Below are 25108 nucleotides of genomic sequence, written 5' to 3'. Positions count from 1 at the left end.
TCAAGTGTTTGGGTTTGTATCCAGACAAGTGGACTGAGGTCTTAGGGGAGCGTACGCTGCACCACACTGATGGCGTAAACACAGGAACCAGACAGTCTCCTCAACATTCATGAAGTCCTTGTTACGGCTAAAGGGAGCTTTATGTGTATTTTATCAGACTGTTGCATACATCAACTGCAAAATTTCCCTCTGAGACCTTCAATTTTTAAATAGGGCTAGGCAGTATTGGTATTTTATTGATAGCATGATACAAATCTTCGCTTTTGGATATCAAAAGTGTAACTTAAGTGTTGCCATTACGGATTTTAAAGGCTGCATAACATAAGTGATGTAATCGGAACTCCCAACACTGTTCTATTACCTGCTTTTTCCCCCTTTTCATTATTTCCATATTACTGATGATGATAATTAAAAATCTCATTATATGTAAATATTTTGTCAAAGCACCACAAGTCAACATTACCATATCGATTGACTTTCCTCATACAGTAGAAAAAAACAGTAATGACATAAGGGAAGGAAAACAAAGTTTTTAATAATCAAGTAAACTGTCCAAAAATAGATAAATATCTTGGATCAGATAACATCTTGAATTTGTCTTGATACTTACAAGTACAGACAAAAAAAAAAGGTGGCTGACTTTCAAGATGGCTTTGAGATACTTGTACACACAATATAATAAAAGAAAATCAAAAAGTTTCTATATCCACAGAATTAAAAACATACAAAGATTTAGTACCGCTCAAGGTCATGGCTGACAGCCATCTCTGTAGCAGTGACTGAAAACATGTGTGTAGGTGGCTGACAATGAGCAGTAAAAAGTGTCCACTCTGAACGACCTTTTAACCTTGTTTAAGAACATTGAAGGAAGCTTCCTAATGGCCACTTGAACATTTTAACCAGACACAAACCATATGAAGGTTGTAAAAACTTTAGGATCCTGCTGGGTAACCAGTTTAACCATTATGTGATCGAAAGACATTGTTCAGTGTTACATATTATATACTTTTTATCATATATTTTATATAGAGCCAACTTTTTCCACCCAACAACTTCATTTACATTTTCATAATTAATTAGCTTATTTCAGGCAATATAAAACACAATATTAGTAATTAGATTTACAATAATGCCTTAATTTACGAGTAGTTGTATTTTTTTGTTTTGTTTTCACCCTCTAAGTCTAACTTTTATAGGTACACATATTGAAAAATACATTTGGAGTCAATACAAATAATAAAATAAAAGGAAGGAAGAGGAAATGGTTTCAAATGTTACTTTTAAAATAACTTTAAATTACTGTGCTTGCAACTTGTTTTGGTTACATTTCCTCATCTGTATGCTGATTCAGATCTTGAAATTTGATTTACGGGGCATTGTCATGAAAATAAATAAAAATATAAGCTATTCAGTGCTTAAAACACAAACGGTAAAACTAGCAGGAATAAGTAATTTCATATAGATAGAATAGAAATTTGACCACACTCTGAAAGTCCTGACACATTTAAAAATGCATGCAATCGTAAAATAACCCAGTTAAAGTGAATAGGAAATACTAGATTTGTTTACCATGTCCTAATGCCATGTAACGAAGACACCCCATTACTGGAGGTGAATGTGTTCTGCACGTTATTCAGGTCCCCAACCCCGAAGTTCATGTAGTTCCCGTTGTTGGAGGGTCCTTGCATAGTTTGCATTGTGGATGCAGGATAGCTACACGCATAGTTTGTGTTGCAGCCGGGGCTGGTGTAGTTACTGAAGGCCGGGTAGTTGTTATACGTGAAATGGTTGATGTGCCCCATGCTGTAGGACGGGTTGTAGGAGGCTGTGTCTGCAGCCAGGCAAGGCTTCCCGTCCCGCACCAGCACCGGCACCGAAACCCTCCTGGGCGGCGGCAGCGACACCATCTCCAGGCTTTGGTCCTGCCTCTGCCGCTTGCACTTGTACCTCCTGTTCTGGAACCAGATCTTCACCTGGGTTGGGGTGAGTTTGAGCACCCCGGCCAGGTGGTCTCTCTCCGGTGCGGACAGGTACCTCTGCTGCTTGAAGCGCCGCTCCAGTTCGTACACCTGCGCCTGGGAGAAGAGCACCCGCGGCTTCCTGCGTCTTCGGGTCTTAGGTCGGCTCGAATCATCTGGTTTTATGTCCTCCACAGGCTCGCTAGGAGGGCTGAACTCCTCTGAACACACCAGGCGTAAAGAAAAGGTTGAAAAAAATAACTTCTTAATCAGAATCTGAATTCCTTTATTAACCCCACAGCTGGGAAATGTACAGGGTTCCAGTTAAAAATCGAACAGCAGGTAAAAAGACAAGCAATAATAAAAAAGAAAAGCAGACATTAGTAATATAATTAAAACAAAGACAGAGGAGAACAGTGAGAGTTGGACATGTATTTACCTATTTCGGCCTATAGAGCTAGGATATTTTACTACAGCATCTTATACTTTAATAATCATAATATCATTATTTTTCGTTTAATTGGCTTGTGTCATAGTACGATATTCAGTTCTTTTAGCTGACCATTCAGTGTATCATTTGGATAAAACATGGGACACTTTTACAATGCAACTTTTTGAGTGGGTTTGTAGTCATTTAGACAAATATTCATATGTTCTATATTGATTATATAACTCCTAAATAAATGTAGCAGGCCACAAGGAAAAAACGTATTCCAACTCAAATGTTTACGCATAGAACATCCCATTTTCAAGCCTGTGTCCGCAGTGAACGAGTTTTTGCTGTATTACTGTTTTATTTCTTTGGTGTACTTTTTATTTAATTGTTGGAGCATCTGATGCGTTTTGCACAAATCAAACAACGCCATTCATTGGGCCTATTTTTGCACAGGCCTGCACAATTAAATGTTCCTCCTTTCATCATCTCACCTTTTCTACGTTTCCCCTCAAACGCGTCTGATTTCCCATCCTTAACTAAATCCATCTCCATGATGGATTTCCCATAAAAGGCAGTAGCAAAGTTGAGTGCATTTCCTCTGCCGGCTCTGGGATCCTGCAGGTCTTCTCCAAACATCGAAGCGGCGGACGACATGTCCCGGAGAGGCTCCTGCTTCAGGCGGGCCAGCATGCAGGAGGAGGAAGAGGAGCAGGAGGAGGAGGTGGTCGGTACGCTGCAACAGTCCATACGAGAAGAAACGTCCAGAGGAGACGCCATAACGTCATGACTCTGCTCCAGGTTTAATATATCCTTTACAGAGAAGGGAGTGGACGTGTTGCTGGGGCAGGGAAACATTGCCAAGAACTGAAAAAAGAAACTATTAACCTGTCATGTGGAAGTAACAAAAAAACGTCAACAAAGTCTCTCTCCTTCCTGGTAATATTTACTGGATTTAAGTATTAGTTTGGTGTAGCAGACTGATCTTGAGTGAAGTGGGCATTTTGAATGTCAACTCTGTCTCCAAACTTTTTTCTTGGCCTTCTTCTCCTCTCAGTGACGCAGGGGGGGGGGGGGGGGGGGGAGCCAGTGGGACCCTCTGTATGGAGACAATGGTACTCCCATTTCATGACGCAAAGCGATGTCTGGTGCATGTTCCTTATAGGCCTACATGTGTCCAATCACTGCATATATACAACACCAACCCATACCTCATTATTCTCCCTCCATAGTTAGAAATATTTCCAAAATCAAAGATAGCTTTGGTGAAAAAACTTCTCTATATTTTTAACATGATGTGAATCTCAATAATTGGCTTGTTGGGCCGCATAGCCTATTTTCAGTGTTGTATTTACGCACGATTCCCAGTCCATTCAAACCCATGCAGCTTTTAGACGGATGTTTACACACATTCAAGTACCAAGAGAAATGATTTATCTAATGCGTCTACATCAAACGTTTATAAGAATGACTAAGGAGTCAAACATGCATCATGTAGGATTCGTGGAGGAATATGACAAGCGAGGTTGTCTGATCATGCGCGTGCATGTATTAGGGGTGTCGGCCCAGTCCCTCATCCGAAGGGAAACGGAGCAGACAAGAGGTTGGGTCCCTGCAGGAACCTGAAACCACCAGCGACACATTCTGCTGTCTGCCTCAGAGAGAATCTGGAGCCACTGTCTGTGTTATCAGGACGTGATAACAGATGACAACAAACCTGCACACACACACACACACACACACACACACACACACACACACACACACACACACACACACACACACACACACACACACACACACACACACACACACACACACACACACACACACACACTCCCACCCACGCCGCAGGCCAGGTTATCCTAAAGAGGTGTCATTTATGACACCCATGTCGTAACGAAAAATAAATACCCGTTGTATTGCATTTAAGCATTTATTTGAGCCAAATCGATATATTTTTTAGAAATTCCAGCTTTAAATCCCAATATGCTCTTCTCGGAGAAAGAATTGAGACACACAACTTCTATATTTGACTACACAAGGTGTAATCAATATGTTGGGAAACAGTTTATGTCTCCATATATCCCTCTCTCACTGTCCAACTGTTACTGTGTTAAGGTAAAACATCACAGACAATTATTTCGAGGGTTAAACCACAGACAATCGTGAATCGTGCCTTTATAATCCACTAAAAATAACGTATAATGCAGATGTCTGTAAAGATTAACAACAACAAAGTCAAATCATTTCGCCGGACAGCAGTAAAATGGAGTGCGTAATGACGCATTAGCTCCGTGTGTTTCCCCCATGCACAGTTGGCACTAAACCTGCTATTAATGCCTGTGGAGACGGTCACAGGAGACAGACAGTATTATCGTTTGTTTTATCTTCAGCGTTTAGCACAGCCACGGGGTAAATGGGTCCCCCTGTCTCCGACCCAGCGATGGTGTTTATAGTTTTAAAGACTATTTGTGCGCCTCGAGAGCTGATGAATGGCCGTAAAATCTCTCTCAGGCGCAGTGAGAGTCAACACTGGCCCGGCTCTTGCTGTAATAATTGGCGAAATAAAGTAAACGCACGGGGGAGGGAGGTGGGGGACGAGACACAGGGAAAATGTTTTCTTGATGATTGATTTCCGCTGGCTTTACGCGGTTTTGGATGTAAAGTCCCCCTGTTTTCTTTCTTTAATCGCAATAAAGTCATTACATTAAAACGATTAATCCCTTGGGATATAGGCCTGTATCATCCACCGCCGGACTTCAGTTCTAACTAAACCACCCAGTCAACTGTAAATTGAACATGACAGGTCTGGCATGTGTTTCATATCCCTAATGCTTCGTCCTGCAGCTCCCCTTTGACCCGTCTTTCTGCAGCACATCTCCAACTCAGATAAAGCTTCAGATAAGGTTGCTTAAAAACTTCCGCTGCACGAACGTGTGGGTATTTTGAGGGCTGTGTGTCGAAGTGAGGACCCCCACCCCCCCTGCCCCCTGTATGTGCGCGTGGTTGCGTGTGTGGGACCCAAATTAAGATTTTTGTCTCTTGCCTAAACGTTCCTGGTGCCGCTGTACAATGGCCTCTCTCTGTCCTAGAGGCCTTTTGGTGATAAGATCCATTAACTGTTCACTGATTAGACTAATTAGGATGCAACAGGCCCATTAGGATATAATGAGGAATGACATCGCAAACATTTTACACTTGCTCCATGAGCTGGCTGGCGTCTCTAACCTGTTCACAATGCCAGCGGGTTGGAGTGATGGACCTCCAAACCTTTTTTTGGAAAATCGCAATCCTTGCTTTTAAAACGTGGTTTATAAATAAATACAAACAGTGAGACTGCAACTAAGGACATTCCTAAATTATTGTACTCAAGCACAACTGTGACATAGCCTACTTGTACTTGACTTGAATATTGTACTTACTCTACTACATTTTGGACGCAAATATTAAGCTTAATTAATCTTAATCCCCTTTAGTTCAGTACATTTATTTTTTTAAGTTATTGCCTTTTAGCAGATTCCAATAACTAATACAAAATCCAAATTATATAAAAAGAGCTTAAAATGTATCAGTTGCAACATTAGGTAGCTATAATGAACACATTACTGCATTAATAATTCTAAAGTATTTTGGCACTGTATAATAACATGAAAAGGCCATTCCTCATGGGTCCTTTTTCCTTTGGTAGGTTAAGTATATATGTTAAAGGTCCTGTCCTTTAGTCAAATTACTTTAAATCCATGGCCTTTGCTTGTAGTATTTATACTAAGTATTGTTACTTGACTTAAAAGAGCTGAATACTTCTTCCACCAGTGCTCATTGTTGATAAGCTTCAATAAAAAAAAAAACCTACAAATTGTAACTCATGACAAATAATTCAAGTATAAAATAACAACTAAGAAATGTAGATCATTTGAAAAGAAGCCTGAAATACATGTTTTGTGTTTTTACATAAACACGTCAATTAATTCCCTAATTAATAGTGTAGTGCATCTACAAAAGACCAACATTCCATGTGTACAAATACACATATTTACAAAAATAATACACATATGTGTTTTTAGTATTTAACTGCATCTGTGCACATATACACTAATGTACATCAATGAAAACACACAGACATAGACACATTTAAAAATGTCTTAATGCAAAAGCCAGTACAATATGCCATTCAACATAACAATAAAGTTAAATCAAATCAATCTTACTTTACAAATGAACAAAAAGCTAATTGATTTTGAGAATTTAAATGAAGGCATACAGTGAGCTTCTCTGACCAAACAGGCTCTTCCAAACCGGGACAGTCAGAAGGGCCTGTTAGAGGATTTTAAAACGCACCCCAGTTCTGACAGTGTTAGTTCTGTGATGTGGGAAACTGTAAAAACCCAAAACGTAATAGAAACCAGTTTTGTTTGACCTACATCACAAATCTGACTGTGCCTTCTGATGAGGATAGCGTCTATGAAATCCCACTGACACTCGGTGGGAGTAACAAAGGCTCCTGTAGAATGTTGTTGAAGTCACATTTACAGTACAAACAGTATTACACTCACTTTGAAAGGTAACATTAGGCTGATCTGTGATATATTTAAGATAAGTGTAATCGAACAATACAAAGCTACAAACACACAACACAAATGTATACCATCATCACTGTTTTATCAGGAGAGTCAAACAGTTCAATAAAACATTCCTCAATTTTATTTTGAAATTCAGCAAACCTTGAAATAATCCAAATTTTATATTAAATCCATTCCGTGCTGCCTCTCTGCTCTGCCACCTCTCCTCTGCATGTGGTTGTGTGTGCATGTATTTCCTCTGTGTTTGTGCATGTATATCCTCTGTGTGTGTAATGTGTGTCAACACAACAGAGTAGAGAAAAACAATTTCCCTGTAATTGATTAATAAGAGTATGTCTTCTTCTTCTTATCTTCAAAAATGTTAGTACTTTGTAGCGTTGAATAAACTGTCTGATGTGACATAACTACATTTAGAGGAACCGGATGAATCACTGGAAAACTTGAGAATTTCTGAGTACAGCTGTCTGTCTTCAACCTTTAAATTAGTTTTACTGTATTAATAATGCAAATTCCAATTTAATCCACAATTGATACTGACTCGCCCTAGATGAAAGGAATCCTAAATTAAACATAAACTTTAAAACTGATTCACATTCTGGTCACATCATAACATCAGACAGCTCTTGTGTGACACCTTGGCGCACCTTGGGTATTTCACACAGTAACAGTGGAGGGAATATCATGAGTTGACTCCGAGTTAGACATGACTGATGTGGTTTACTGGCGATGAGTTAAATCTTTGGTCCAAGGGACCTTTATCCTCTTCACTCCCTGGTGAGAAACACCACCACCATGTGGACATTGGTAGAACACATCCAAATTCTGGCTTTAAGAAATAATGTACTTCACCCAGAAAAATAGCATTTGGCTTGAATGTCCAAAAACAGATACATTTCTGAATTAATTGAAGAAGGTATTGTGTTTAACAACAACTCTTATTGGGATCATATTTTTTCTAACACTCACACAACTTGTGCAGTATAATCAAGTTTCATTTATCCAGTTGTATGCTCACTACTTCTAATTTAAGCAAACGTGTCTTCTGAACAAGGTGTGTGCGGGTTTATAAACAGATTACAGTTTCAAACACTGCCCCCATTCTTTAAGAGATTTAGGATTCTTCCTTCACTGTGAGAGAAACACAAAGACACAAAGTTATTTGGTACACAAATGATCACTTTGTGGGTAACCGTGTTATTTTTAATACATTGTCCTATTGCTATCTTTCCTCTGATGATTTCTATTGTAAGGCTGATTTTGGCATATAGTCTTGAACCCGCTGTGTCAGTTATAGCGTGACCTAAGCACTTGCTGATCCAGAGCCAGGTTGTAGTAACTGGAAACTGAAGTGAATATGGCAGCTGTATCAAGTGCCATCTGTCCATGCATCGTTTGTCTTGTCTGTGATGGAAGGAGCAGCATCCCCTTCATCTTTGCTCCATCCTCTGCCTCCCCACCCCTGACACGCACTCCCCAGGTCATGTTCATGGGCTTGGCACAGCTTCACTCAGTCCTCTGCTGAGTTCAAGGTGATGTTAGAGCCCCTGGGGGACATGAGAGGACGGTTTTTACTCCGTGGTTGGGTTAGTTTTGTCTACAGCTGATGTTTGAGGGTCGGTGGGAGGATATCTGCTGTGTTGGAGCTCATGAACTGTGAATGGATTTTTAGGGGACAGGTTGTGCCCTGCTGACATATTCAATGAAGATATAAAATCAGGATTTAAAGAGGTACTCCGCTGAAAAAACCCTGAAATTAAAGCAGAAGAAACAGAGATGCCCTGAACTTTAACACTTTGTATGAATAAAGCTTCCAAACGACATGATGCTACGTTATAACTCAATAGCATGCGTTATCCAAAGATTTCAAGTCATTCGACCACTAAATCGTATCTGTGTGATATTTCTTCAAAAGATAGTTTCTATCCTTGCTCAAGAATCTTCCCCAAACGTGACATTTAACACAATTATTTACATCCTAGAAGTGAGGAGACATGCGGGAACGTAGAGTGGGTTGACCATTCATTTCATAGGGTGGGCCATTTCATTCCATTTTGATTCCAAATTAGGCCTCCTTCTGAACGTAACAGATCGATATTATTTAGTGTTTTAGAAGCCTTCTTTGGAAATGTGCTTCCCTATTTCATTTTTTAGCACATTGTTTGAAACACGGCTTCTTGCTTTTTACTGACTTCTCTGTGTGTTGTACAGGACACACCTAGCCAACAGTTTCCAGGGCCAAGGTAGAGATACATGCTCATAGGAAAAGCTTACATTTCTGGTCTTAAGGAGAAAGACTGTGGTATCAACATGAGCTCAAATAGCTGGATGTAGGCTATACGTCATATGTAAGATTCATTAGCCATGTGAATGGCTCAGTAGGAATATTTTCTTCGGCATAACGGCGAAAAACAGAATATTTTCTTTTCTTTTCTTTTTGTTTGAAGAGTGGAAATGCATGTTAATTAACATTCAAACTAATGTCAATGTACTCAACTACTGTACTCTACTAATAGTTCAAAACATGTTGTTGTTAAAACATACACCATACGGTTAAACAACATACAAGTACAACATTTCAATGTCAGATGATTCTTGTATATTGATTATGTTGAAATGACAACAGTTCTTTATCAGTCTGCATATGGGGTGGTTAGTACATAAAGTAGCCAGAGGAGGGCAGCAGCACACAGTAGTTCACTTACTCTCCCACAATATTACCCCAAACGCACCCTGTTTCTTTTAGATTAAAGATCATTAAATACTTTTTCACATCACTACATATTACAATTGTAGAAAACAGATAATTCCCCCATTTGTCACTCCTGATTGAAATGAAAATTTGTCACAGCATTTGAGAATCAAAATCTGAAATCCTTTATATGTAATACTTTAGACCAATAGGCCTACTCATTGTTACCTGAACCTGCTTATCCAATCTGTTGATTTGGACTTTCTAACACTAAATTATACTAGTCTGGTGTATGAGAAGCTGTGTTATTTCACTAATGCTCTTTGTAAATGGTAAATATACAGTATAGCTCTGCGTACTCCTTTTGTCCGCTCTTTAAATATTAGTTTTCACGATCATGAGATCATCATACCAGAGTTCTCCAGTGACCCATGATCAACTACGTGCCCTGAGGTTTACAGCGTCTCACCGCCAGCCTGCATGTGCTGTATCAGCTGCCGTCGCTTTATGGCCCTTAGCTCACCCAACCTCCCCTGAACCCATTTAAAATGCTGACTGCTCTATTTTCCATGCAATTGGAGTTGACCAAGGAATGAGGTAAGAGCATTGCTAATGGGTTAAATGACCAACTTTGTAATAAGGCTTTGCTCGAGCAGCTTGATTACCACACTCGACCTGATGGATAATTCATGCGGAGACAACGGTGGCCTGGAAAGAGCACCGGCCTCTCCGCACGTCTCTGGTCAAGGATGAGCCTTGTGCCACGTATCAGGTCTGGAAACACACACACCCAAGAACGCACACACACAGTCAGCTGTGACGTACAAATATCACTGAGTTCCATCTAGTCGTTCCCATCATGCTCCTTTGTGAAAGCTCAAGGGATACTTTACTACACTTCATCCTGAAACCATTTTTTCATCTCTCTTTGAGTGGAAAGTTTTGCAGGACTTAAAGCGGGGATGGCCACTGGCCAAACGACAGTAAATGTGTAGTTTCCAACCAATTATGCTGCCATAGAAAATAGTGATTCTAGATCACAATAAAATGTGCCATGGAAAATAATTTTCTATTAAAATCACTTTGAATCGCAACTTAAAGAAAACATATCAAGTTCATTTTCAGGTTTCTTATAGTATTTTGTGACTCTACTGTGGAGTGTTTTTTTGGTGTCTTTATTTTTCTCATACTTCCTGTGCTGCAGCAGCTTCTTTCACCCTCTGTCTGAAACCAGAGTCCAGTCTGCTCTGATTGGTTAGCTGGCCGGCTCTATTGTGATTGATGAACTGCTTATAAATGTCCCACCCCTTAGCTTATGACGTACAATGTGTCGGAGCTCTAGCCAACAGAAAGGTGAATGTTACAACTTCATGTCACTATGTTATGGAAGTAAACAAAGGAGTCAATTTCAGATATTTCAGGCAGGTGGGGGACTGTGTAGAAGAGAACCTCCGTCTGGAGGGAACTTTGTGATGTTAGCCTTTGCAGATGATTTACATGCACAGACACTTGTATAACCACTACAGGAGATGGAAAACCCCTTTAACAATGAATTATTTGACATTACAGTATTTTATTGGTGTGCCCACATATTACTATTTTTGGATCTACTGCTCTTACATTTTTTTTTACATAAATATAAACACTTTTACACTCTGATACAGTGCCTAAGTGCATAGTTAAACCATTAGGATGTATAATGTTGATTTTTAATGTTTATGTATAAGTCAGGTTAAAAAAGGCAGACCAAATGTGGTTTTATATTTGAAAATTTGCTGTGGGGCCGTTCGTTAAGGGGGACGTTTGACCCCTCCAGATTTAGAGCATTGACCCTGAACAGATTTTACATTGCTTCATCCAGCTCCAGCCCATTATTCCCAGACACCAACATGATGTCCATGTGCTCAGCTCTCACTGAGAAGTCTGTGGAGCAGGTTTAAACACAGCTGAGGAAAATGCTAACTATCTCCAGCCACCAAGTCACCTTAAGCAAGCAAAGTCTGCCTAAGATCTGTATGGCCACTGTGTGTGTGCATGTGTGTGTATGTGTGCGTTTGTGAGAGTGAGAGACAGTGTGTCAATGTGTGTCCTCTTCCTGTCTTTCCTCCCTGCCTGTCTCCCTCTCTAATGGGGACAGTATGAGAAGAGAGCTTGTGCTCCGTCTGGACCTTTCTAATTGCCCCTGCTACAGAGGCCTGGTACAGCAAGACCCTGTGTTCCCAGCAGGTCAGGCGTGTGTGTGTGTGTGTGTGTGTGTGTGTGTGTGTGTGTGTGTGTGTGTGTGTGAAACTTAGAGAGAGAGACTCAGGCAGACAGAATCATCACTCAGGTGGTGCTCCCTTGGCTCCACCACACACATTCAGGCCCCACATAGAGAACACCATTCATTATAGCTACGGGAGCAGAACAGGAGTGGTGGGAAGAGATATGAAAGGGGAAGGAGAGGGTGAAGGAGGAGAAGGCAGGACAAGGAGATGAGCTTAGGAGATGGTAGATATGTGTTACATGCTTGCTCAGGAAATTAATAATTTATCAGTTTTTAGCTTGAAGTCCAACCCACTCTAATTTATAGGAGCTGCAAAAATTAGTCAACAAAAATATAAATATAAAATATGTCACTATTCTTAATAATTCCCAAAGTTACTTTTCCTAAAAAATGGGCAAGAAATCCATATTATTCAGTCTTTTAAACATAGAGATTTCCTGCTTTAACTTAATTAACGTTTGGACTGACAAAACAAGACATAACGTTTTTTTATTAAACACACACACACACACACACACACACACACACACACACACACACACACACACACACACACACACACACACACACACACACACACACACACAAACACGTAGGCAGCTCCATCTTATGCGAGCCCATAATCTTCCTGCAGCCCTGAGGTTCTTTGCTACACTGCCAGGCCAGGTTATGAAATCCAACCAGGGCCAGGTTACAAAAATCCTCTCTGTGGCATCTGCCAGGGAAGGCAGCTCTGTGTTGACAGATGGGCACAGCATTCCTGGGCCCTGGGGCCTGGCAGCGCTCTGCCAGGAGCTGGACTGATGGAGCCATGCAGAGGCTTACTGGCATTTCTTTGCACCTATGTGCTTAATTTCTGCGGCAACCTCGAGGCACGTACAACATGCGTTACATTCTCTGAATGCTGCTTCTTCAAACTGACACTTAGGGGCAGTGACGACTGCTACCAGGGAATGAATAGGGCAGTGATGGGTGTGGGTTCATGCATGTGTCTGTTTTAATTAAAACGGCACTGAAATGGTATGATAGCTATGATAGTCATCTGAAATTGGTCATTGTTGTTATTTTCTGTGATGATAAAGCCACAAAACAAGTAATTATTTTTTTACTGGGTTTATGCACATATAAGCTAACTCTAATCTTGAGTTTTTCCTTGTGGTTTCCCTCCACAGCTCAAGTACTCCCATGCTGGCCCAGTTATATGATCTACAGTATGTCCAGGCAAGGAAGAAAGTTCGACCCCTTCCCCCAGACATCATGCTGCTTCCACAGGGATAGTGTTTTACATGCTCAAGGTGAGTGAAATACCAGCGCAGCTCCTGTTAGCCCTATGCTTAACTCGCTCAGGGTTGCCCATCACCCTAACCCATCTATCTCTGACCACCTGCTCCAACACCGTCCCCTAACCAGGTCACACTTATGAAATCTGCATGGGATTACTTAGCAGCTACTCTGACTGCACACACAATATAGCTTGGTTATTAGGGCAAGATGTAATTCTTTTGGAAGTTGTTTTCTTTGCAAAATGAAGCCATTTATTGTGTGTACAGTACATTGCAAATCAGCAGAACATTTGGAACACAAATATAGCTTTGGCATGGCTGAACTTAATAGGCTGGCATTCTGCAAAACCATGCCACATTCTCTGCAATCACCACTCTTTAACTAGCACTGCATGGACACAATGTTCCTAGTTGCAGTGCACAGAGGGGGCCCTGCCAACTCCTCAGACAGTGAGAGATTACGGTGATTACTCCTAAAGCCATCTCACTATGGACTGATGTATGCAGGGGGGCAGAGAATGGGGTACGCCTGGGGGGGCAGGAACATTGGCAACTTTTTCCAACCCAGAAACAAAAAAGACCTGCAAACGTGAGCGAGTCGTTGACCTAGAAATAAGACACGGTGTCCCCGTTTGGTAATTATCCTCTTCCAGAGATGAGGTCAGGCCGAAAAAACTGCTGAAAACAAAGTGGGGTGATGATGATGGCGGCAGTGACGATGGGAGGGAGAGAAGGAAAAGGAGAGGGGAAGATCACATGACGAGGTGAAAATGAGGGAGTGTGGTGGAACTCACTGCTCAGTGTGAGTGAGCATGGGAAATGCGTGGGACCGTCACTGGCTCTGAGGGCATCTGTTTGGTGACTGGTGCACACACACCCACACATGGATGTACACATATGCATGGGTACATACATACACAAATAAGTGTAGAGCTGTTCATTCACCTACTTAGCAACCCTCAATTGAATGCATTGCTGCAGCAGACGGTAATCCGCCTACATTTCCTTGCTAAATGCTTTGAAAAAATCACCAAATTTAAGCTACAAAAGGTGCACAAAAGTTTTTATGTGGAGTATATTTCTTAATTTAATCGGTGAAAATCATCATCTTTCATCTGCGGCATGCAGCTGTGAGTTATGCTTTCACTTGTGGAGTGAAACAGAAAACAGTGCTGCCACAGTTGGACCACCAGAGGGCAAAATCTGGTCAGAAACTATAATGGAGAGTCTCTCAAGCATCACATGAGTGAACACACAGACACACACACTCAAACACATGGGCATTTTCATGTGCCTACAGGCACAGATGCACACTCCCTGCTATTTGACACACATACAATCCTTATGTCAGCATTTACATTCTTCCACTTGCGGTAACATATACAACTCACAGCGTTAACAGTTTATATTACACATTTCTGTTGAGTGTATGGATCTGGATGTATAGCAGGCTTGCTGAGCAGAGAGTAACCCAATATATATGCAATGGTTGCCCCTTAAGGCACAGTTTGCCACTAAATAGCTAAAATAAATACTTTTCTTATAGTGCTTTTTATTATTGGTGTGACCTGCAGAGTGTTGTGTGAATGTATCACCTGTGAAATTGTAAAAACAATGACATCTTCCTCCTTGAATTATAGCTAAGGCTGTCTAAGTACACGCTTCCTTCTGCATGGTGATACGGTTGGCTGGTGTAGTTTGTTATAAAACATATAGTTCCTAAGTGAAACTGGTCACAACAACATCTGCAGATTATCTTGATTCACCGGGTCATGATTTATGGAAAGAGCGATAGCTGTGGAATTTTTCCAAAGTATTTTTTTCAACTTTTACTACGACAAGCCAAGTTCTTACTAGATCCATTATATTTGAAGGGGGGGCAAACATATTTACAGCCAATATCTCTATTGATAAATAGCACTTCAGGGAAGACAAAAACATGTTTTTGATTTTGGCCTGAACAATTTCTATACATTATAAGAAGATGTCATGTTTTGGGAGGTACATGTGTTGTATTGGGCCTAGAATTCATCTGAATGCCCACCAAGATCAAACAGACAGTACAGGTAGCTGTCAGCTTGGAGCTGGGAGGTCTTGAAACTGACTACCCTGTGAGCTCACCTCACGGTAGATTATGGGTCTAGATTTAAGCCAAACGCTGGCAGGATCCAGCATGATGCGGTCTTTTCTCATGCCTAGGTTATTTTTATAGCTGAGGTGGTGGTGGAGCCATTGGGAGGTCTGATTACCCTCTGGAATAGGCCAATACAATCAAATCTCCCTGCAGTGTATCTGTGAATCCAGCCTTGACGAAGCAAGACTGCAAAGGGTGATTGTGAGCAGCAGCAGGAAATTATTACGCTGCATTTAGTGTATGCTGCACATTCAGCTCCATCCAAGCCCGCCATGCAGTCCACGTCTGTGCAGATTTTTATTTAACATTTTTATGTTTGATATACGTCTGTGCAGAGAAGTTGTAGGTCAGCTGTTGTGGAGCCCATGCTGAGGGCGGACGGGTACAGCCGCTGAGGGCCATGACGTGTGCTGTTACTGCATGCGTGTGCACTTTTATACGGCTTTAATTACAGACTGCAAACACAGACAGACTTGTTTATTCTGCTGCATAGTATACACTGATGCCTGGTTGGCACCACAACACACACACACACACACACACACACACACACACACACACACACACAAACACACACACACACACACACACACACACACACATTTCTTTGTAGTAGTAAAATTATCTGTCCTGGTCAGTGGAGCAGGTTGTACCTGCCAGTTGACTGACTCACTTTTTTATGTTCTTGAATATAGTAATTTATGGATATCTAAGCACAGCACATCATTGCAAGCAGACAACGTCCTCTTACATTTACTTTCTCTTTTCATCTTTTATTTAGTATGCATTAAACAATTCAACTTATCCAGATTTAAGGTATCGCCATGAGAAAGCTTAAATAAATAGGCTATTTAAGGGGCATCAGCCTAACATAGGCTGCTTTATTTTGAGTAGACGAAGTAGGTATAAATAGACTTTCAGGAGTGCAACAAGCGAACGCTTCATATGAAATGGCTGGCGTTACATCATTGCCTGTGAGAGTGAAGTGCTGGAGAAGCGCTGGCCTCTCTGGGCCAGCCATTATGGTTTGTACTAATGTTCTGGTTTCACAATCCAAACATTCTAAGAGCTGTTATTTGCTCTCTTTTTCCCTTTTACTCAGTAATTCTGCTTGTTTTTTTCAGCCGAGCAAAGCTGTCAACAGAGAAGAGAAGTAGCTTAAAGTGGGAGATAGAAAAAGGATGGAGGAGGAGGAAGAGAGAGACAGGAAGAAGAGAGTTGTACGAAGAGAAAAAGTAAAAGTAAAACAACAAAAACATAATGGACTGACAAATTTGTAAACTGTGTCTCCTGTGGGGTAAAGTTATAAAAATACGTGTCCATATACATTTTTACTTATGTGTGTCTCTGAGGTATGGGTGTACGTTTGTCCTTGCGTGTGCGGGAAGAAAAGAAGGTTGGTTTGATTTAAGGATGAAAATGGCCGAATGCTTTTTTCCCTGGCTTTTTGGCACACTTCTGTATTCTCAACCCCTCAAACAGCAAGGTGTATCTCAGTGCAGACAGTCTGAGGTCTGAGGAGGCAGCATCCACCATGTGGTTAGCATACTGCAACTGATCATTACCGTTGGCTTTGGCTGACACTACTGAGCGGACTTGTATAAGTGAATCAGTGCCGCTGTAAAAAGTTCCAACTGGTAGCTAAATCACTGGACAAACCAACGTTCCCCCATCCTGCATCTCACCCGTGTTTATACTCTGTCTGTAACTGGGCCTGCTCTTTTTCAAACACAGAATGATGAAGAATCGCTGAATTGGCACATTCTGACACCAGACTTCAAGTTGGCTCTTACATCTGTCATTCTGTATGAAAGAGAGAGAAAACGTTTAAGAGATAATGAGATGAAAACATCATTTGTGGTGGAGACATTTATGATGGCAGGGCTGGGATTTGTTGCAAGAGACTGTATATGCCATTCGTTTTTACTAAATGACTGCATAAAAGATCACGAGATAAATGCAGTCATGAAATGTATGAATGTGGTCTTAGACAGTACCATTGGACACCATTTTCCCACAATCCAATGCTCAATTGAAATGGCTCTAGTCTGTCCAAATGTTACAAAATCCGCCTGCCAAAGCTGCAAAGCTCAGTTACACCTCTATCTCATTTGTTATACGTTCAGAAGTTTCTTCTGTCACTGCTCCAGGCCAAGCAATAGCCCTGCTCAAAAGGGATACCTTTAAAACCCCAGTCTGCTGCTTTTACAATTCACAAAAAATGTTTGTTTTTTCATTTGAACTCAACATCTGATGAATCATGTCTGCATTTGACGAACTTACGGAATGAGTCCTCCGATTTTTTTTTTTGCCCGTTTGATGGTCAGTATGTTTAGGACATTTGCGTTCTTACATACAGCTCCGCTGGGTAAAGTCTAGAGACTTTCAGGGTTGTGGATGGATGTGTAAAAGGGTCCTTGGACAGAGCAAGCTCGTTGTCCCTGTTTTCAGTAAAGACTTGTACTCCCCCTTGCACAGACTACACGACTTTCAAAGTCGTACGATCGCTTGCCACTTCACACTACACAACTCGCTCGAGAGTCTTGAAGTCGTTGTGGTGTGCACACTACGCGATTGAACACGACAGGGGGTCACACACTACAACACGATCTGTCACCAGGAGAAATCCCCGAGGAGTCTGTCTGGTCTCCAAACTACGTTTTCTCACGAAAACATGCGAGAAGTGACACGGGAAATGACGCGGATTTCGAATGCTATTATGTTTTACCTACAAACTGAAAATAACTTACTTTGCTTAAGCTTGTTAGCAGATCAGCTAACGTTAACTTCAGTGAATTGTGTAGCCTAGCTACAACTTTACAGTTCAAAATCAGGTTTCAAACAGCTGTGTCGACTTGTTGTGTAGGGCAACGCTTCTTGTTCTTTTTTGAAAGCATTGACTGTAGATTGTTGGCGCACCCATTACCAGGCACAACCCTTTTCACACAAAGTTCCGTCTCGTAAACGGTCGTCGCCTTTCTGAACGGTCGTTGCCATTTTGAATGGTCGATGCCATATCCGAGCGACCGATCTTGAATTCCGAATGCTCGTGGAATGTTCATGAAGTTTTCGTAACTTCTCGGAATTCTTAGAATTATGGGTAATCACATTTCTCGAAGAAGACAATCAACATGCAGAATTAATCTGTATGTAAATCCCTGACACTTCATATCAATCTAATGCCATGTAGGTGACAAGTGTTAGATGCAGTTCCTATTGTCAGCTATGCTGGGCGAGCGTCTGCTGTCTTTCTAAGACGCATAAGACATGAAAATAAGTAAGTACAGTAAGTCATTCACCCATTCAGACGTCATTCATACAGAGCAGTGCCACTTGCTCTAGGAACTAACATTCACAGACATATATACAGGGTTGGCCATGCCATGTCATGTAATGTTATAGACTTTTATAGTATGTCAGTAAAATAGTTGTTAACATATGTGCTTTCAATAGTTAATTGCTTGCAGCTTGTAGTACTTTACACATTAATCATATACTATTAGTCAAGCTGACTTGCTGTCCCACCTGTAGAGAAGTCACACATGATTGACTGTGATCTGGTATCTATTGTACCACTGTTAGCATTGTGCTTGATTAGCAATTAAAAACCACAGTCTGTTATTAGGTTATGGCAACATTCAGCCATATTAAGCACTCTGCTGGACACTCAGTGATTGTACCTAAAGGAATGAGAAATGTGATATTTTGACTAATAGTGTGCGAGCTGAAGGAAAGTCAAATTGCCTCTTGTCCATTGACAAAAATATTGGAGCACAATTTGTTTAACATCCTCATCTCAAAGGGAAAAATGAACGCAGTGTACCCGTCCGTTCTTTTTAAGTTGGCATGCTGTTCAACCTAACAATGGGTCTTTCACCAGGTGTTGGGTTGCTGAAGGCGTATTTGTCAATGGGCTACCATTATTTCATTGACACAAGTCATGTTTTCTTAATCTATAATTACTTCGCAATTGCAAACCAGCTGTAAAATCACAAGGATGGCTGTTCTCAACATGCTATTGGTCTGAGCTGCTAAGCTGTCCCAGAACTTTCCTTTTCTTTTACATCCATAATTAAAGTCGAACTGCTGGATAGCATTCTTTGGGCAGATCCACTGGATACTCCTGCAATAATGAATAAAGGGCCTTGCATCCAACATTATATAACATTCCTCCTGGAATCCACACCTCAACAGATGATCTGCTGTAAAACTTTGGCAAACAATGGATGGCAGACCTTTCTAGGCGCTGCCATCTTAATAACCCTGCGCTGATTCCTTTGCGAAAAAAGAGTGGCAGGGAGAATAGCAAAGAGCAAAGTCTGGAAAAAAGCAGTTAAAGAAAACTGTTAATGCACATACTTGAAAGAAAAAGAGACACGGATTGAAAAGTGGATGGCTTTGTGTTTTTGTTATCATTCCTCAAGTGAGACACTGTAGACTAGCACCTCCAGCACAGGGTGCAAGCTGCAAGACGTACAGAGGGAGTGCCTGGCATGGGTGGCATGGTGCTGTGGCCTGGTGCATGCCACTCATTTCTGTGTGAAGCTGAAGCTACATGGACAGCTGGTTGTGAGCTGTAGAGCTCTGAGAGAGCACACACTGCCACATCCTTTTACATCATCAATAAGTCGGTGCATAATACACACAGATCCACATCGCTTTACCCACTCTAAATCACTAACAAATACATTTGTCTAGAGACCATGAAAGTGACTTTAGACAAGTGCCTGGAAACAAAATTACACCCTCCGGTGTTCCACAGCAGTGCAACAGGACCCTGTCCGGAGTTAGATGAGCCTGCTTTCAATCAGCGCACATCAGGCTGTATATCAGGTCTAATTAGTGCATGTGGGCCTGCAGCACAGAGCTTGGTGTGAGACATGAGCTTTCCGTGCGCTGTGAGCTCTCCCCGGCACGGCACAGCCAGACCTCGTGCCTATACGACTTGCATTGCGTGGGATGTGACGCACAACTTTTATAGGCTCGCTATTCCTCATCTTAACAGCACATGTGTCACAGTCTGAACAAGATTCCACAACAATTGAATCAAAAACAAGAACACAGACATCCATTTCCGTGCCGCTCTCGCACACAATCCCTGTAGCGATCGCCGGTGCCAAAAACCTCTTACAAGTGTTACAAGAGTGGATGGAGAAGGAGAAGGAGAAGGAGAAGGAGAAGGAGAAAGAGAAGGAGAAGACAGAACCCTCTTTATTGTTCAAGCACACAGCAGAGCACACACAGTGAAATTTGTCCTCTGCATTTAACCCATTCAATTACTTAGGCCTTGAAGCTATGATTGGTAATGTACTTTTTTATGTAAATCTCTGAGACATCTCTCTTGGTGAGTTTAAATTGGGAAAATTTAAACTTTACTGTTTTTGTTTTTTGTTTTATTATATCCTCTTTATATCCTGACAGCAATCAATAAATAAAATGCAGATATATGTGTGGCTGCATCAGGACTGTTAAAAGTTCATCCATCATTTCATTAAAGGCCAATGGCTGACATGTCTACCTGCCTAACTGCTCTCATTGAGCGTCCTGGATTCTTCAATAAGCTGCTAGCTTGACAGCTGCGGGTGCTAACAATAGCCATGTTCGTTCTTATTACCTTTGTACTATCATTTTGAGGGAGTGACTTTATAGGGATTTATAGGGAGTGGCCTAGAGCGATTGTCTGGCTGGATTTAGAGACTTCTGGGACTGGTGCTGCTAGCTACTTTCATTGAAAAAATGCAACACCATGTTGGGTTTTTTGGTTGGACCTCTTCGAACCATCTAGCCTTCTCTTGCAGGCATCTCTTATGTTACTTACCAAAGCTTTAATAATATAAGGGGGCATTGCTGGGAAAAGAAGGAATGACTCTCCACAGGGGAATATCACCTGATTGGGCAGGTTATTGTTGTTAGTTTTGGTTTGATGGACCCCAACTTTACTGTTTTGAAAAGGTGCCAACACTCTCATCAACCCATGTTTTCTCAGCAAGTAGATGTTTTCACTGAAAATACCTTAAAAAATACACTGTAAAGTACCTGCGCAGCTCCAGAGAGGTTGACAGACAAAGTGATTAATAATGAACATAATGGAGCATTTAGTAGCTTAAAAGTAAAACCTACTTTGTGTATCCGCACCGTTTGATTCCGCTCCAAAATCTATTAAATGTTTTCTCCAAATTGAAATTAAATGAAGTTATTTTGCCGTAATCCTGCTGACAGACAAACAAACCAAGAAAAACTAAAGAAATATCCCCCTCGGAGGGAATGATAATGATGTCAGTGTTTTGTTGTGTCATTGTGCTTCCCCTTGACTTCAAAAAAATCAATTAATGAATGTGGTGACTAAAGGCCTCTACATTTTGAATCCATATCCTTCTTCATAAAATATTATAATATAATAAGTGTCTAGATACTTTTAGTGTCGATATCAGATCATGACGTTCCTCTCTTTTTTTGCAATGATGGGGGCGGGGTGTTTGTTTGAGCAAGCTGCCCTTAGGAACGTTGTGTACGTCCCTGGCTAGATACTGGCTGGGGGGAGGACATTGGCTGAGCTGTGTGACTTTATTGGGAAAATAAGGGTAAGTGGTGTGGAGCATGTGGGCGGAGGGACGAGGGGGCTTTTGGCGCAGGGGCAGTGGGGTTACTGACAGGGGAATTTACTTACTAGTCCCCCGGAGATGTTCCTCACTTGCGCTGTGGCTGTTGAAAAACTAATCCTTGCAGTAAATCATGATATTATACATCCACACAGCTAAAATTATCCGGTGAAGGTCATGCAGAAATTGTGACCAGGGTTTGGCTGCATTCTGACAAAGTGCTGGCGATCCAGACGTAGACAAACATCCAGATAAACATAGTTCTATCACTCTGGTAGCTTTGCACAGCTCCCGGACAATGTCCAAACATTGCAATTTCAATTTGCACGCCCTGAATCATTACACAAAATGCAGGTATTTTAGGTAGGCCGAAATTGTTTTATTATTTTTAACACAGTAATTGCAAGGCAAATGGTCTTAATTGTAACCCCAGCCTCTGAAATAAACAAGGCTGAAAAACGAAAGTGGTGATTATGGTTTCCCTGGAACTGATGTGGGATTTGTGAAGCTGCTGCCAACTGTGTTTTCATGTCACTGTTTGGAAGTCCTGCCCAATATAGAGGCATTGAATCACTCATCAGATGCTTTAATGAAGGACAGTTTGAAGGCTCTGTCCAGCACAGTAGTGATACCGAGTCTACCCCCCCCCCCCCCATCACCCACCCCTGGAATGTTCCATAGGCTTCAACCTCCACAATTACCCCTGCAGCTGTGATGAATGGTGGAAAAACTGGATCTGACAAATAATATCTATCAGTGCCTCATTTTCCCAGAAAAGACATTTAAATTGTGGTGCAGCCATAAGAAATGTACAAATGTCATTTTAACATACAGGAAGGATTTCTATGCTTCAATTTGAATAATGCTAAATGTCTGCAATATGATTTGATATCTGTGCCAATGCTCAACGAGAGGCCAAAACCAGCAGCCAGGGTCTCTGCTTCTCCTAATTTAGCTGTCTTAAGCAGATACTTCTATCACCACATGTTTTTTTCTTGACAGATTAGATGACAGTGGATGATATAAGAATGACTCCGGCCTCATTATATATTACCAGTTGCTGTAGTGGTACCTTGATTAATGCACCTAGTGTGCTAATGGCTTCTAGACTACTAGACACATTTGTAAGTCTGTAAGCCAGTGTTTTCGCATTTAGTATTCTAGGGCAGAGGTGAGGGTGTGACCTTTTTTCTTTTTTTTTGTTGCATAGATTCTTGCTGCCTCAGCTTGGCATTCTCCTCTCAGATGATGCTGCCAGGCGCTCGTTATGGCCATTTCACTTCTATGCCAGTGTTGTGCTTGGCCAGATGTAAGAAGAACTAAAGTAAAAACACACACACACACACACACACACACACACACACACACACACACACACACACACACACACACACACACACACACACACACACACACACACACACCACATTTATACACAGCACCTTTACAATTAAGCATACTTTATAAAGAGTTGAGATGTTTAGAATAAAATTACATTTAGAAAAACCTTTTTCGGAATCATGCTTCTTATTCACTTTCTTTTGAGATTCAGATCAGCAGAAAAGTCTCACACCTGAATGCTAAATATGTAGCTGGAGCCAGGAGACAATTTATCTTTACATAAAGTCCAGTACTGATGGGCGAAGCAGTTTTTTTAATACATACCGTATCACTCTAATCTATTAATTTAAAAGTGTCTTTAAAAGATTTGTTCACCATATTGTTCGGTGCTTAACCGAGGCTCCGACTGCACCTAGTCACTCTCACAGAAACTGTTGGATAAAGGTACTGTTTGCAATCTGAAAAGTCCCATCCCATTCTATACAGCACATATATTTGTTGTGACACATATTATGAAATAAAATTTTTATTCTGCTACCTACATCAAGACATTAAGCCGTAAGAGAGCTGGAGAGGTGCAGGCTTGAGCAACTCACTAAAACATGATCGTTCAGTGTAGCCCGGTGACCAGTGAGCAGGGAATGGTTGCTTTGTAAAGGATAAGACACTCAGATGATAATGTTCTTGGATAAAGATTCTCATATTTTCGTCTCTTGCCATTGCCTGAACATGTCTGACGTTTTTCAGCATCATCCCTCACTGACAAAAGGACTGAATTGAACTCTCACATACTGCTCCTCTAATGTAATGTCTAGATAACCTAAGCGTTACAGTGCATGTGTGAAACGGGAGAATATCAGCCGCACCAACCTTCCAAATTCAACATTCCTCCAATGTATTTAATAATGAAAATACCAACTTGGCAAAACTCTGAATAGCCAGTGGCATCTTATCTGCAATAACAAGGGTTACCTTGAGTAACCCTCGTCTCAGCTTCTCTCTCGCTCTCTTGGCTTTCCCATTCTGTGTGTGTCTGTGTGTCTCTCTCTCACTCTTATACATACATTTTCAAAAACATACAGCTGCAAAAACACATATTTTTAAGCTAATAGGTGGCTGGCATTGAGCCTTGAAAGAGATTTTAGTAGCTCCTCAAGCCTAAATGAGGGAACACAGATCTTTATAAGCTTGTAAGCAGGAGGGCATTAGACATTACCTCAGTTCATCCCTCATGCTTCCTCTAATTTCTCCACCCATGTTTCTTCCTTACTCTCCATCAATGTTTTTCAAAGGATCTTGGCTGATGTTTTAGAGTTGGGAGTTTTTCTGCTCCTCTTTGGTATTACTTCCCATTACTCTTCCTCTCTATCCTCAACCTGAATGCTACCATTTATCCTTTCAGAGCTGCAGCAATGCTGGAGAAAGACAAACACAGACCAGGCTTCTCTTCAATCCCAACGCAATCTCTGAGACATCTCTCTTGGTGAGTTTAAATTGGGAAAATTTAAACTGTATCATATGCTTCTGTTTGAATTGGAAGGTGTGTGAATTCTCACTGTGAGGAACGTACTTCTGGAGTGTGCCAAGCGGAGACAGTAGTGAACATGAAGACAGCTGTCAACAGTTACAGGAATAACCTGCAATTGGCTCCTTAATAGCAGTCACTTTCAAACAAAAAGTGTGTAAAAAAAGTAATGACAACAAAGAAAAGGAAGGCTGGTAGTGGATATACCTTTAATCAGCATCAACGGCTAGCTAAAACAAAAGACGCTAGCCCAAATGTTGATGTAGAAGACTTCTATTAAGTTTGTGGACTTCAAAA

At 41.2% G+C, this 25108-nt stretch overlaps 1 protein-coding gene and 1 long non-coding RNA gene across 2 annotated transcripts; one reads left to right on the top strand and one right to left on the bottom strand.

Annotated features, from left to right (window-relative positions):
- Positions 1–623: 623 nt before the first annotated feature.
- Positions 624–3376, bottom strand: nkx2.5 (NK2 homeobox 5). The gene is made up of 2 exons (XM_063876766.1): positions 2886–3376; positions 624–2179 (listed from the first exon to the last, which is right to left on the bottom strand). The coding sequence occupies exons 1-2, from the start codon at positions 3247–3249 to the stop codon at positions 1566–1568; spliced, it is 978 nt and encodes a 325-aa protein (XP_063732836.1). The 5' UTR covers positions 3250–3376; the 3' UTR covers positions 624–1565.
- An 18468-nt stretch (positions 3377–21844) lies between these two features.
- Positions 21845–24769, top strand: LOC134859548 (uncharacterized). The gene is made up of 3 exons (XR_010165116.1): positions 21845–21927; positions 23156–23269; positions 24689–24769. It is a non-coding gene; the product is annotated as an uncharacterized LOC134859548 (long non-coding RNA).
- Positions 24770–25108: the final 339 nt, after the last annotated feature.

Source organism: Eleginops maclovinus, chromosome 23, assembly GCF_036324505.1.
Source record: "Eleginops maclovinus isolate JMC-PN-2008 ecotype Puerto Natales chromosome 23, JC_Emac_rtc_rv5, whole genome shotgun sequence".
Lineage (NCBI taxonomy): Eukaryota > Metazoa > Chordata > Actinopteri > Perciformes > Eleginopidae > Eleginops > Eleginops maclovinus.
This window is presented reverse-complemented; position numbering and strand designations above follow the sequence as displayed.